Source organism: Malurus melanocephalus, unplaced genomic scaffold (genome assembly GCF_030028575.1).
Source record: "Malurus melanocephalus ecotype Western Australia unplaced genomic scaffold, MMel_1.1 scaffold_116, whole genome shotgun sequence".
In the NCBI taxonomy this organism is placed as follows: Eukaryota; Metazoa; Chordata; class Aves; order Passeriformes; family Maluridae; genus Malurus; species Malurus melanocephalus.
In genome coordinates, this window is record NW_026623348.1 from 1,392,541 (window position 1) to 1,405,543 (window position 13,003).

Sequence of the window (13,003 nt, forward strand, 5' to 3'; positions counted from 1 at the left end):
AGGGAAGGGAAGGGAAGGGAAGGGAAGGGAAGGGAAGGGAAGGGAAGGGAAGGGAAGGGATCTGGTTCCTAGTGGGATGCAGCAGTAACAGGCAGCACAGCACAACATGTGATAGGCAGCTGTCCCAAGCCACCTGCAACCCTGACACACACCACTGTGCATCAAGCCCTGAGGAAGAAGCCTGGTTGTGCTCTGAACTCACCACTTTCAGTCAGTACATCCACAAACTGAAAAACTTAACTGTAAATGCAATAGAGTCTAAACCACAGACAGAGGTCTGTATTTAGCATGCGTAAGGCTCATTTCATTACCTCAAATAGTTTAAACAGGGATTTCTTTTCTGTTGTTTGGCTAAATATTATAAAAATGGGATGTTTTTATCGTTCCTTTTAACCATTCAGTGAAGATCATTAAGAGAACCTTTGAAGCTATTTATTTCAAGAGTACAAAAGGAAAACCTCGGAAACTATGCTAGACCCTGGAACAAACACAAAATTTAGCTTTAACTACACTATAAWGAATAAGCATGCATTTTTAAGCAAAATGTATTTTTTTACATACAAAGGATTGCATCTAATGTACTCATTTTTGCATGCAATAAGCAAGTCTGGGCCATGCAGAGAGCCTAATATGATAACTATTTCTCACTCTGACAGTAAGGATACTGCTGTCCCAGAATCCTGGCTCAGTTCAACTGAAAAAATAACAYGCTGAGCAGCTCTACGGGTATCTTTGGCTCTGGCCTATGTGCAAGTCAAGAGTTCAAAATGACATGCAAGTTTCCTGCAGCAACACTGAACACTTTTCTAACCCTAACCTCCATCACACTGTGACAGCTAAATACAGCAATCCAACAACAGCATTTGACATTAAGAGAATTCTTCCGCACTTGCTCTGAAAATCCAGCCCTGTCTTTTGGAGGGACACGCTCATCTAACCTGACAGCCAGGCATTGTTCTCATTCATAGCCAGGGACAGACGCGTTTCTGGCATGTATTCCTTCATTGTTCCACTTGAGAATGTCAACGGGTCCAGTTCAATACCCATCTACATGGCTGGGGAAGACACGTAAAGTACAAGTATGGAACCACAAGAAACTTTCTCCCAGGCCAGACAAGTGCAGCAGGTAAACAGAAAGGTTCCATCAGGTACTTTCTTAAAACAAACTAAAAAGATATATTCAGAGGACAAGAAGACTTTTCTATCTGGTAGCACCAAACAACATCCCATGGGAAATGGATGTAACTTGGCTAAGGCAATGCTTGCCTGTCCAAATGTCACTTCCAACAGGGGAACAGGGAGAGATCCTTTCACACCTCCAGGTGTACTTCCCACACTCACCATGTACCCACTAATGGCTATTGAGGAGGAAAACCTCTAACAGTTTCCCAAGGGAAAGCAGATAGGGAGCTCAGGATTTCCACCAGACCATGCCCAAGATGAGTAGCARCACAAGGGTTGTTGTGAGGCACACTGGCCAGCCAAACCCAACACCAGCCAGCCCTTTGCTSAGGCTTCCCTTCCTGCTGCAGGTTGTGCTGGTGCCACCCACCATCCCCAYCATGGAAGAAACTCAATCCTTGAGGGTGTCTCTTAATCCTGACACTTGCATCAATACTGTCAGAAAATGTACATCACACTTAATCCTGACATTTGCATTGATACTGTCAGAAAACACCCTTAGGTGTTAAGCAATGCTATTAATTAGTGTATGAAGTGCCTCCCTTAAGCTACTGATGACTTATTTTACATAAGTTATCAGTGTTTCTCCTCCCCACTTCACTATACACTCTTCTACCCTTTGTCTCTCTCCTTGCTGTGACAGTGACTCCACATTTTCAAAAGGACAATAACCTGCACATATGCCATAAGGAAATAGGAAAACCCTGTTGAYACAGATCCCACTGTTTTAGTTCAACTTGTCCTAGCAGACATTGGTAATTTACTCTGTACACAGGGAAGAGAAAAAGATGGAATATTAGTGGGAAAAACATAGAAGGAGAAAAGAGACAGGAAAATAATGTTCCTGAAAGTAAACAAATTTTAGTTTGAAACCTCAGCTGAACATCAGTGTATATTCTGATGTCCTCCAGCAAAATAAGACAGGCAAGCTTGAAAAAGAGGATGAAAATTATTAAAACTGTAGACAAAAGAACTGTGGCATTCATTTGGTATTTCTGAGGCTATAGTGGTCATGAATCATTTCATAAAATGAGAAGTAGAAAGGAAAACAACAGATTCTCCAGCAAGTCAACATTGAAAATATTTTCCCAGATAAAAGCTAGACCTCCTTCATACTTCAGTGAAGATCTATAAGGAAAACCAGAAGGCAAAGGTTTTAATTTAACAGRCTACATTTTATATCCCAATGTACCTTCCAAAGAAGAACCCAACTTTACTGAACTGTCCCAAAAAAACAAATGGCTGTCCTCATGCCTCTATCTGCACACCAGCCTCAGCATGAATAAGGSTGTTCAGTAGATCTGAAATCCTTTWAAAAAATTTAATAAACTAGGTAGGAAAGTCAGAATGGATGAGAAAACAACCAAAGCAGAAACATAAGATCAAAAAGCTACAAATATATTTCCCAGCACAGTGCAATGGTTAATCAGAAACATTCCAGGCCACAATTGCTCCACTCTACAAAAACATKTACTGAGTCTGGGAAGTAAGACCAAAGTGACAGACATGCATCTATATCCTCTTTATCTTTAGCAGATGAGTGGAGATGAAGAAGAATGGGAGGCAACCTCATTGCAAAGCAAAAAAACTAATGATTAATTTCTTATTATTTTCATATGTGCAAATTCAAAGATCTCAAGGTCCTAAAGACTTAAGTTGAGATGGCCTCCTTTTTACTCAATGTCTACCACATTGTCTTCCAAGAGGAAGTTTTTCTAGTGATCCATACAGGTAAATATTTGGGGTCTTTCATTTTGGATAATACCCAATTAATAATCACAGGTTGCTCAGTCCATGAACATATTTAAAGTSACCCTTGTCAAAAGCTGTATTGAAATTCATACACTAAACATTCAAGTTTRCAGGATGGAARATGAATGACAAAGGCTGTCCTAAGWGAGCAGCAATRCTGARCAACACAGCACAGGAAAGGAAAATAAGCATACAGGAAAACAGAAGCTGCAATCTTATTTGATAGGGATGATTGTAAGTGAAGCTGACAGATGGACTGTKCCTGCCAAACTCTAAACCAGAGTTCCTCCCTTTGCTCCCACATCAACTGAGAGCAGCCCGATGCTTACTTCAAGTCTGCATCCTCAATCCCAGCTCAGCCCCAAAGGTTCTGACRCTGCCATGTGAAGCTGCACAGAGAGTAGAAGCTTATCCAGTGAGCAAGGCAAACAGAGCCAGGTGACATTGAATCTGATGAATAACTTGTGGAACCACCACTGAACACAAAATTTATCCTGTGCTGGCTAACAACAGGGAAGATGTCTACTTCTATAAATCTTAAGTAGGCTCTTGACTGAGGAAAGTGCAGCTATGCCTAGCCAGAGTTTCTCCTGACTCTTTTAAACAGTTCTCTCAGGAAACCTGCACTGCAAGCTGCAAATCACTGCACCCTGCTCCAATAAGATGCTCTTTCTGCAGGTACTGCTCTTCCCCCAACCCTTTATGCCTCCGGTTTCTAAGGACACTACACCCCTGTCAATAAAAGTTCAACTAAACACCAATACTGAGATCAGAAGGTCTCCAGAAAGACACCACCGCATGTAAGATTAGACAATTGCATAACAAATCCACAAAAGAAAATTATTACCTGGAGCACAGARAAAGAAACAAAGCACAATCCATCTTGTGTTAAAAGTAAGGGCTGTGGGATTAATCTGTTTCTAACCTGACAAGCAATTAAGTCATAGCAACAATCACCRTAAAAGACACCTCAAGCAAGGTACCTTCGTGTGATGGGACAGGAGCCAATCCTGATGTGAAATACACGAAAGCCACCACAGGCCAGCTGTGACTGCTCCTGCAGTATGTGTGGCAGTGCATCAGGCCAGCCTGAGACAGACAACAGCTATGCAGACAAAAATTMACAGATAAAGGGGGGAAGAAAGGAAAATAATTACATCCAGTCTTACTCYCCTGATCTTCAACATGTCACCGTGGCATAGCAGTGCTGGGTCGTAGGAAACCTGCTTCATCTTAGTCTCCCAGGCCGATTTTACAACATTTGCAAAACCATCTTGTTTCATACAGTACATCACGAATTCTGCTACACTGTTTATTGTAGCCTTTTTCCTCTGTTTGCTCTTTTCATGACCTACTACCATCAAATGGCAAGGAAGCATTTATCTAATGTATTTTAAGAGAGGCACATGATGCTTCAAAACCATTTGTGTCCTGCTACAATATAACACGAGAAAAGATCACAGAGGACGACTGGCTAAACCGTGGGTAACAGAATCCCATGTGCCTTGGAGCCTCCCCAGTGAAAGGGAGACTACAACAAGAGTACTCAACAAGAGTTCTAATCACAGGTTTCACCAGCATGCGCAAAATTAATGAGTCCCAGTTCTGCCCTACAAACTATACAGGCCTAGAAGTTTATCCCCAAAATTGATAAACTAGAATTGTGACTAAGGCTGTGCCTTTTAAAGAGATGGTGTCAAAATGAGACTACGAGGACAACAAATCCCTGAAGATAATTTACTTTTTACTGGTTTTCTTCTGCTCCACAAAGTCACACCTACATCAAATCACATCATACCTAAAGAGAGGAAACACAYATATAAGGCACAGTGCCAATATCGATGAACTTATTTCACCCCAGAACTAGCTTTCCAAGGACCACATAATAACAAAAGAATAGCACCACAACCATTGGCAAATTAACTCAGAGAGGTGCAGAATATTAACACTAAGTGTAGTTGCCAAAGGCTTCAGTTTTCMCACTAGGATGTGCTGGAATAATGTTCTTCATCCTCCATGTAAGCTTTACCCCATAGGTGCAGAGGACTGGAAGAAGGCCAGCCAGAAGCCCAGATGAGTGCTCCAGCACATCGGGTATTACAGTAACCTGCATGTATTTTTAATCAATTTTTTTATTTCCAAGTATCCAGGCTGCATCCCGCTTGCAGAGTGACATTGACAGGGTGTGGCACCAGCAGCTGCCCAGAGGTGCACAGGCCACACAAGTGGCAAGAAAAATGTTTGAGGTTCTTCAGTATAAACAAATATTTACCAGTACAGAAAGTCTGCTTTTCTTCAGCAGGCTTTTAGTGGTAAATATTGGTTTAAAACAAAAACCAGAAGCCTTAATTATATAGCTGAACACTAGAATTAAGTTATTGATTTGTAGGATTTACTATATTTCAGGGAGTGTTGATGCATAAAAAGGGTCAAATCCAACCACGTTTACTCAAGGAAGAGTATCAGTAAAMCTGTGGTCTTCATTTGAGATAACCAAAAGAAATTGATCCAAAAAAAGCTCAATTCCCTGTTGAATACCTTTAATCCAAGACTTTTATAAATCATTTTGGAACCAAGTATTCTGTTCTGCAATATTTTCTATCATTTCAACTTAATAAAAAGAAAGAAATTAAATCATTCTTGCACAAATACACTTAATTTGTGTCCTAATTAGAAACACATCAGWATTCAGCTATCTTGAAGATATTTCAATTCTTTCAAAATTTCTGTATTTGTTAGGTAAATCATTGCTTTCTTTGGCCATAATACTGAAAAGACACTGATAAACATAACATTGCTTATAATATTATTAAGAACCAACTGATACTCATTAGGGTTTTAAGCCATCTAGCATCATCAAAAAATGAGAAATCCTAATTAATTCTAAGATCTTCAAGTACGATACTTCTTGTATTCAAMCAAATACCAATCAAATCACCAGTAAACTGTTTTTTACTTTATATTCAAGTGATTAAAATACATGCGAATGGTTATCCTCAAGGATACATTGTTTAGAAAGAGCTTCCCATTCATGGCCAGCTTTGTAGGGTTTATTTCTTACAGAAGTTGACACTGCTTAGGTGCTTAAGGGGTAGCAGGATAATGGCTTGATGCCTTATAACTCAATCCAGCAACATCTGTGATAAAGTTCTGGGGATCTGGAGCAGAAGTGTCTCAATAGCACCTTACTATTTTAACTTGCTGAATCACAATGGATTCCAACAATACTTCCACAACCAGAGAGTCTAGTTATATTTTTTAATAATTACTGCCTTTATTCTGATTGCTTTCTGATCACTTAGAGGCATCAGGCACCAGCACATAAATATACATTGCATTGGGCCAAACCCAGATGGCATTACAAGGACTTCACCTCTACTGCCTCCATAGCAGGATTGATTCAAACTACATGAGTAGCAAGCTTGAAGTCTTAAAATGAGAACTTAAGAGGCACTTCCAAATAATTGATAATTATTAAAATATGCTTCTAGAATCATGTTATGCATTCGGACRGCTCACTGGCACAAACTATGAGGCAAAGGTCACAACAGATGAAAGAAAACATCTCCTGCTTGCAGTAAAAAATGTTAARTAGGAAAAATCATGAGAAGTGAAGCAGATCTTAGGCTTCTTCATTTTAACTCACCAGTATTCACACCCACACTGACCTCACTACTTTCAAATGCTAAAAGACTTCCAATAGTCATTATAATCAAACACACAAAAAGACTAAGTGTAAGGGGTTTTCTCTAAAAATGTATCCCCACATGCCTTACAATCAGAGCAAGAGTTCATTTCAAAATGAAAAGTCAACTGCAATAACATGAAAATAAAATTTCCCAGCATCTGTTAAGACTTGTGTTACAATTATCAGATTCCCCAATGTATTTGTACTGATGAACAAGTTAAAAAAACACTATGTCTTCTTGTAAAGTCATATTTTTAGTGTTTTAGTCCTCCAATTACAATGAATAATGTATATACAGTTCCTGTACATTCAAAATGTTTTCCATCTGTCCTTCCAAAGAATTCGTTCCAACCTTGTCTGTTAGAATGACAATTCTTTTTATTCACACTGTACAGTACAGTACCACACCTAAGAAAGTGCTCACAACTTCTAAACTGGAAATATCCAGCAGCATTCACCCAATAATGACCAGAATGACTGTCCTCCAAGCAATTTGGTAACCCTATACTCAGCCTCACACCAGGGTTACAAAAAAAGGTCTAACAAGAAACCAAACTAATAATTTGTTTTGTCTTTACTATGACTCAGTTCATCTGGCAAATTATTACATCCTTGTTAAGAATCTGCTTCCCAGGAGCACTCATTCAGATTAGTAATATTAAAAAAACTGACCAAGGTACMGAATACCTAAAATTTATGTTGACATTATCTCTAGATTTGCAGAATATATATATAATATAACTCATAGATAACATACAACAAAAGGAAGACTTATTGCAAAGTACACAAAATATGGAAGGTTCTGTTAAGCATAAGAATCAGGTCATAAGAGTAAATACTTACCCTAACTCATTTTAGATTCCAAAAATGATGGTGTTTACCAGTTTGATATTAACTCAGAGTTATATAGCAACACCCTAAAACACCCTAAAGAATAAATGCACTTTCTGTTAAATGGTCTTCCTTATCATCTTTTATTGTTTGCAATTAGTCCCTCAAACTTTACAGTACATACTTCTTATCTCCTAGATTTTGCCACATCTAGTTTGGATCTGCTTTGTCCAACTATTTCTTTGTGACAAGGTGTAAAGAAATTAAATGAGAGTCTGATCCTACAAAATCAGATCCATGAAAAAGCAATGCTGACAGATTGCATCCATTTTTGCAGCATGCGGACCTAAAAACATAAAACCTTTTTCAATCAGGCAAGCATTAAAAAAGCCAAGATTSCAAATCCAAATATAGGTAAAAAGCACTATAGAAGTATGAGGAAGTTAGCAAGAAATTAAAGCATATTCATCAAGGCCTCTAACAGTAAAGTGTTTATAGMTTCTTTTTGAGGGAAGGGGGGGAAGAAGCAAATAGCCTGCATCCCTTACAGAAGCATAACTATTTGAATACAATTTTTGCTACATTTGTCCACTGTCTGACAACAGAAAAAAATCTGGCTATGGGCTGAAAAGACACAYTGGATCACCTGAGAAAGGAAACCTTTCTCATTACTTTATTGCAAGCTTTTCACCTTTACAGTGAACTAGATTTCCAACTGCACATGCATGCAATGCCTTTCAGCTGACTTCACAACTATTTTTGCATTGGAAAGGTATTCCATTAGAATTGGGAAAAGTTTGCCTGATGCAGATTTAGCCTTTAGARAAAACCTCTCTGCTAAGCACGTACCACAATGTTTCAGAAGAAATTAAACTCCTGTATGTTTGTATTCACTCATACTAGTATTAGATAGTTAGCCAGTCCACTTGAGAGAAAGATGAACATCCCAAAAGGTTCAAGGTGGAGATAAGAGAGGACAGCTAATGGGAAGGGCACGCTGCACCGTTATTCTGCTTTATGCAAAGCAGAAGCGCGGGATGCGGGAGGAATGCACAAGCCCGCAGTGTGTCTTTATCTAGGGCCTCCCTAGAAGAAAAAATAGCAACCTCCGCGCCGCTGAGGCTCATCCTCACGAAGCATCGCCCACCCAGAGGTGAAGCACGGCTGCAGGTCGCAGAGGACCCAGCACCCTGTCCCTCGGGGGGTCTGGGAGGGTGGCGGGGCTCCCCGGCCCGAGCCTGGCGCTRCCCTGCGGTGCTGCAGGCGGCGTCCGGCGCCCCCCAGCCCAAACCGCTCCTCGGTCTGGGCAGCCCCAAGCGGGCTCGGGGAGCTCTCGCACCCCCACCGCTCCCTCTGTGAAGAGGTTCTGGCTTTGGACACACACACACAAACACACACACGCAGGCAGATGTGCGCGGCTGTCCGGCCCGTGCAGCGGCACCCCGGGAAGGGCCGGGGCCGGCCCCGCACCTACCCTTTGAGCGCGTCGTGCCCGCCGCCGTGCCCTCGCCTCTTGGCCCGGCTCGACCGGCTCTCCTTGGCGCTCACCCCCTCGGCGTGCCCGGCGGCGGCGGCGCTTGCATGGGACGCCCACAGCACGGCAACTCCCAGGGCGATCCCCAGCAGCCGCCCCCGCCACATCGCGTCCCCCGAGCCCCCGGGCTGCGAGCGGCCGCTGCCTCCTCTCCGCCGCCGAAGACCGCCGGTCCCCGCCGCCCTGTCTTCGACCAGCCTCTCCAAGGCGACCTGCGAGGGGAGAAATGAGGAGGGAAAGAAGTTAGGGACCGAGGAAAAGCGGCCGCGGCCACCACGCGCCCCCCGCCGCCTGCCCCCGCGCCCCGGCGCCGTCGGCCCCCGGCCAGCCCGGCGCTATCGCGCCCGAGAGAGGCGGCGGCCGCGGGGGATGGCGAGGGGCTGCCCGGGGCCGCGCGGGCTCTGCCTCCCCTCCAGCAGCATCCGCGGGGGCTCCGCACCCGCCGCGGACAGACCGCGGCCGCCGCCACCGCTCCCGAAGCCGCTCCGGGGCTGGAAGTGTCCCCCGGGCATGAACCCTCCCGGCTCCCTGAGCCGAGCACCGCTAGAGCCGCAGCGGCTGGGGCGCCGCGGGCAGGAGCCCTGCGCCCAGCCCGCCCGCCCGGGAGAAGCCGCTGCGAGGGGCGCGCACCCGCTGGAGCCGCCGCCGCCGGCTGCCGTTCCCGCTGCTGTTCCAGCTGCGGCCGCTGCACCCACCGCTAATCCAGCTGCGGTTCCAGCTGCCCTCCCTCCTCCTCCTCCTTTTTCCCCTCCTCTCTCCCCCCCTCTCCTCTTCAAGTATCGCCCGCCCAACACTTTCTCGCGAGAGAGAGGGGAATAAAATGTTCCCCCCACCCGCGGGCCGCCAGCCSCGGGGCTCCCGGCGGTGCCTGGACGGCCCCTGGCCCACCCTGCTGTGGGTCACCTGCGGCCGGCCCGGAGCTGGCGGGATGCTCGGCCCCGAGGGGCTCCCCGGGAGCCGCGGGAAGCGTGCGGGGCTGCCCGGGAAGACGCGGCGCTGCCGCTCCCTCCGCTCCGGAGGCAGCTGCGGCCAGGCAGCGCTGCCAGCTCGGGTTACCCCGCGGGTCCCCGGCTCACACGGCGGCAGAAGCATCAGCGCCTGGGGAGCCGTAATGCCGAGCCAAGTGTGTCAGACGTGGGGGAAGTGCATGCCTATGCCTCCGACTGAAGCACAAAGAKAGGTAGATGTAGCGGTATCTACCTCCTAGAGGTGCAGCATTTTGCATCTATGGCTTATGAAAAAAAATAATAAAGGTATATGTTTCCCTTATAAGGAAAAACAGCAACGATGGTGGCTTTACCGGAGAGGCTGCAGGAGAATTAATAATGCACTTTTAGTAACTAACATGGCACAGACACCAAGGCACCGAGCTCTTCTGTACCTGTATCTAAATCTCTACACCCATCTCCGGAACAAATGCCTGCCTCATCCTTCGCAAGGAAAGGAAGCCCTACAGTTGTTATTTATGGCTTAAAAAGAACAAACCACTATCAACACCTAAAGGTASAAAGATTTTATACTGAAATAGTTGAGGAGGGAACACAGCACAGTTAACAGAGTTGAAGCTCACGATTCTATATGCTTTATCAAATAACTCCCTGTACCAGGATTATCCCATTTCAACATATTAAACAAACTAAAAAGCAAACCAATTAGACTGAAAGTAAATTATACTTATGCATTGTGCTACGAGTCACATACAAATATTTTGTTATAAATGTTGGATTTCCTAACTGGCATGTATTTTCCCTTTTTTTTTTAGTTTGGGTCAGGTACTGATGGTGAGTGGTTCTGTATTACTGAATTGATAATGCCAATGCTCAGCTGCACAATTTCAGAGCAAGCAGCTGACCACCCACAGAAGCTGCCAAACCACCCTACCCAAAGATACATGGATGGTGTATTCTGCCACTAGTACAGYATCAGGAAAAAAGGAAGTAGTGTGTAAGACGTCCTAATACCRATCTCTGTATTATTGATTTGCAGTTTGCAGCACAGAAGTAGAAGTTACAGGTTATTATTAGTGTGAAACATTAATTTTCTTGCTACAATCTGCTTGGATAAATGGGACTTCAATTTTTCTAAGTTTTCTTGTTTGTCTGACACATAAGCATACATAGATATGATTCTTTTATGCCCATGCTTGTTGAAGAGACAATATATTATTGTTTAGATTTTGTATTTCTTTTGCAGTGTCAAATTAAAATGCACCCAAAACCAAAAAGAGACAAGGATAAAGGTGGTAGCAATTATCCCTTCTATTAAGAACTTCAGGACATGCAGTGCATTGATATACAGTTCCTTCACTATCATCTATGCATACAGCAAAATTCAAGCATTTACTTAGGGAATATATAAAGCTAAAGTAAACCACTGCAAAAATGTAATCAGGTATTTACTATTTATGTTTAGAATGTGAAGACAGAATTTACCAGTAAACAGAAAGTGAGTTATGAAAGGAATTCTGGGTTGCTATTTACTCAAACATTCTTTTGGTTTCAGCATTTTCTGTTTCAACCACTTTAATTTTGTGCATGAGGTACCAGAAAAATATCTAGTCTGTGTCACAGGCTAATGGGGTGACTTTCTCATATCTTCTAGCACATTTTATGATGTATTTTTTTGGTATCTTGCATGGTTGCAGAAATGTGGATTACACTATATGAAGTAATGTTATATGATATGTGGGCTGAAAGTTCATTAATCTAGTGAAATATGTAGCACATCRTCAACCTCTGGTGTGTCATCTTAAACAATATGCTTATATTTTAGAAGTACTTACATTGTTGACAACTTTAAAATAGTGTCCACCTGGGTTCTCAAACCACTAGGAAAATACACAGTCACAAGTCATAGACTTAAAACTACTTCTGCTCTCTGCTGCTGAACAGAACTGCTAACAAAGGTCATCCACACACTGCCACAGCCACTTGAGTCTCTGCAAACATTTGGACTCTGAAGAACATCTAGACAAACAGATTTCTATATGGTCTCCAAAACACTTGTCAGCCACTTAAAGTTTCACTCAAGGAAAAAAAACCCAAGGTAACTAAGAAGCAATTCTGATGATCCAGTTGATCACCATTTCCTGTGACAAACAGAAACAAACTCTTGGATTAACTGAGATCCAGAGGCTCAGTGATATTTGAGTTCCTTGATCAAACCATGGAATGAAACCCAAAAATCAAAGACACCAAAGACAAGACATATAACATCATTGCTACAGTGGAATTTCCCATAACATTTAAGCAACTATTTTTCCACAATGCGTATTTTTCCAGGTGATTTTGAGGATGTTACAGCTGTATTTTGGATGGCAGGGATTGTGCAGGGCCCAAAATCAGGGAAGGATAATTACAGGTAGATTGATTATAAAAGAGAATGATAGAAAAKAAATAGACTACACTTTACAGTTGGGTGTTACCTGGAAAACAATGATGCTAAGTATTTACAAAACYATACACACACTTTAGATCAAGTCCYRTACATTCCTCTAGTGAAAGACTGCTACTTGCTAACCATGCCTTAGTGCACCTCCCTTTGCTTATCAACATCATGTACATAAATCATTTTATACAGCCCCAATTATTAACATGCAAATGATCCTCAGAGACTTATCTATTTGCAAATGGTTTTGAATTATTGCAAATTAAAATATCTTAGCTCTAGAAGCACTATAGTAAGCTGGAAGCTCATTTCTTRAGGGATTTTTTTTATTTCAATTTGTATGAACTTCAGCAATAATTGCATTTTTTAATCTGAAAATTTACTCTAACCCCTGTGAGCAAAAATAAGTATGTCCATCTTAAATATTTCTTTATTAAGAGGGCTTTTATCATGCCAATGAAAACAAATAGTGTGGGAAAGTTTTAGTGTGTGTATTTTTTTAAGTACATTACAAGCACAAACAGTAATTATATCCAGACAACCAATTAACTCGTTTAAATATTAAAAAGAAAAATTAAAAATAGGTAACTCAAAATAAAACAAGTACCCATTTTTCTTAATGCTCTTTG

The 13,003-nt window shown here is 42.6% G+C and overlaps 1 protein-coding gene across 1 annotated transcript in view; it reads right to left on the reverse strand.

Annotated features, from left to right (window-relative positions):
- FBN1 (fibrillin 1) overlaps positions 1-9,219 on the reverse strand; it is a 139,924-nt gene extending 130,705 nt beyond the window's left edge. Inside the window, exon 1 of the mRNA XM_057369896.1 lies at positions 8,928-9,219. Coding sequence (XP_057225879.1) covers positions 8,928-9,094 — 167 coding nt within the window. The 5' untranslated portion in view covers positions 9,095-9,219. The remainder of the gene's footprint in view (positions 1-8,927) is intronic.
- Positions 9,220-13,003: the final 3,784 nt, after the last annotated feature.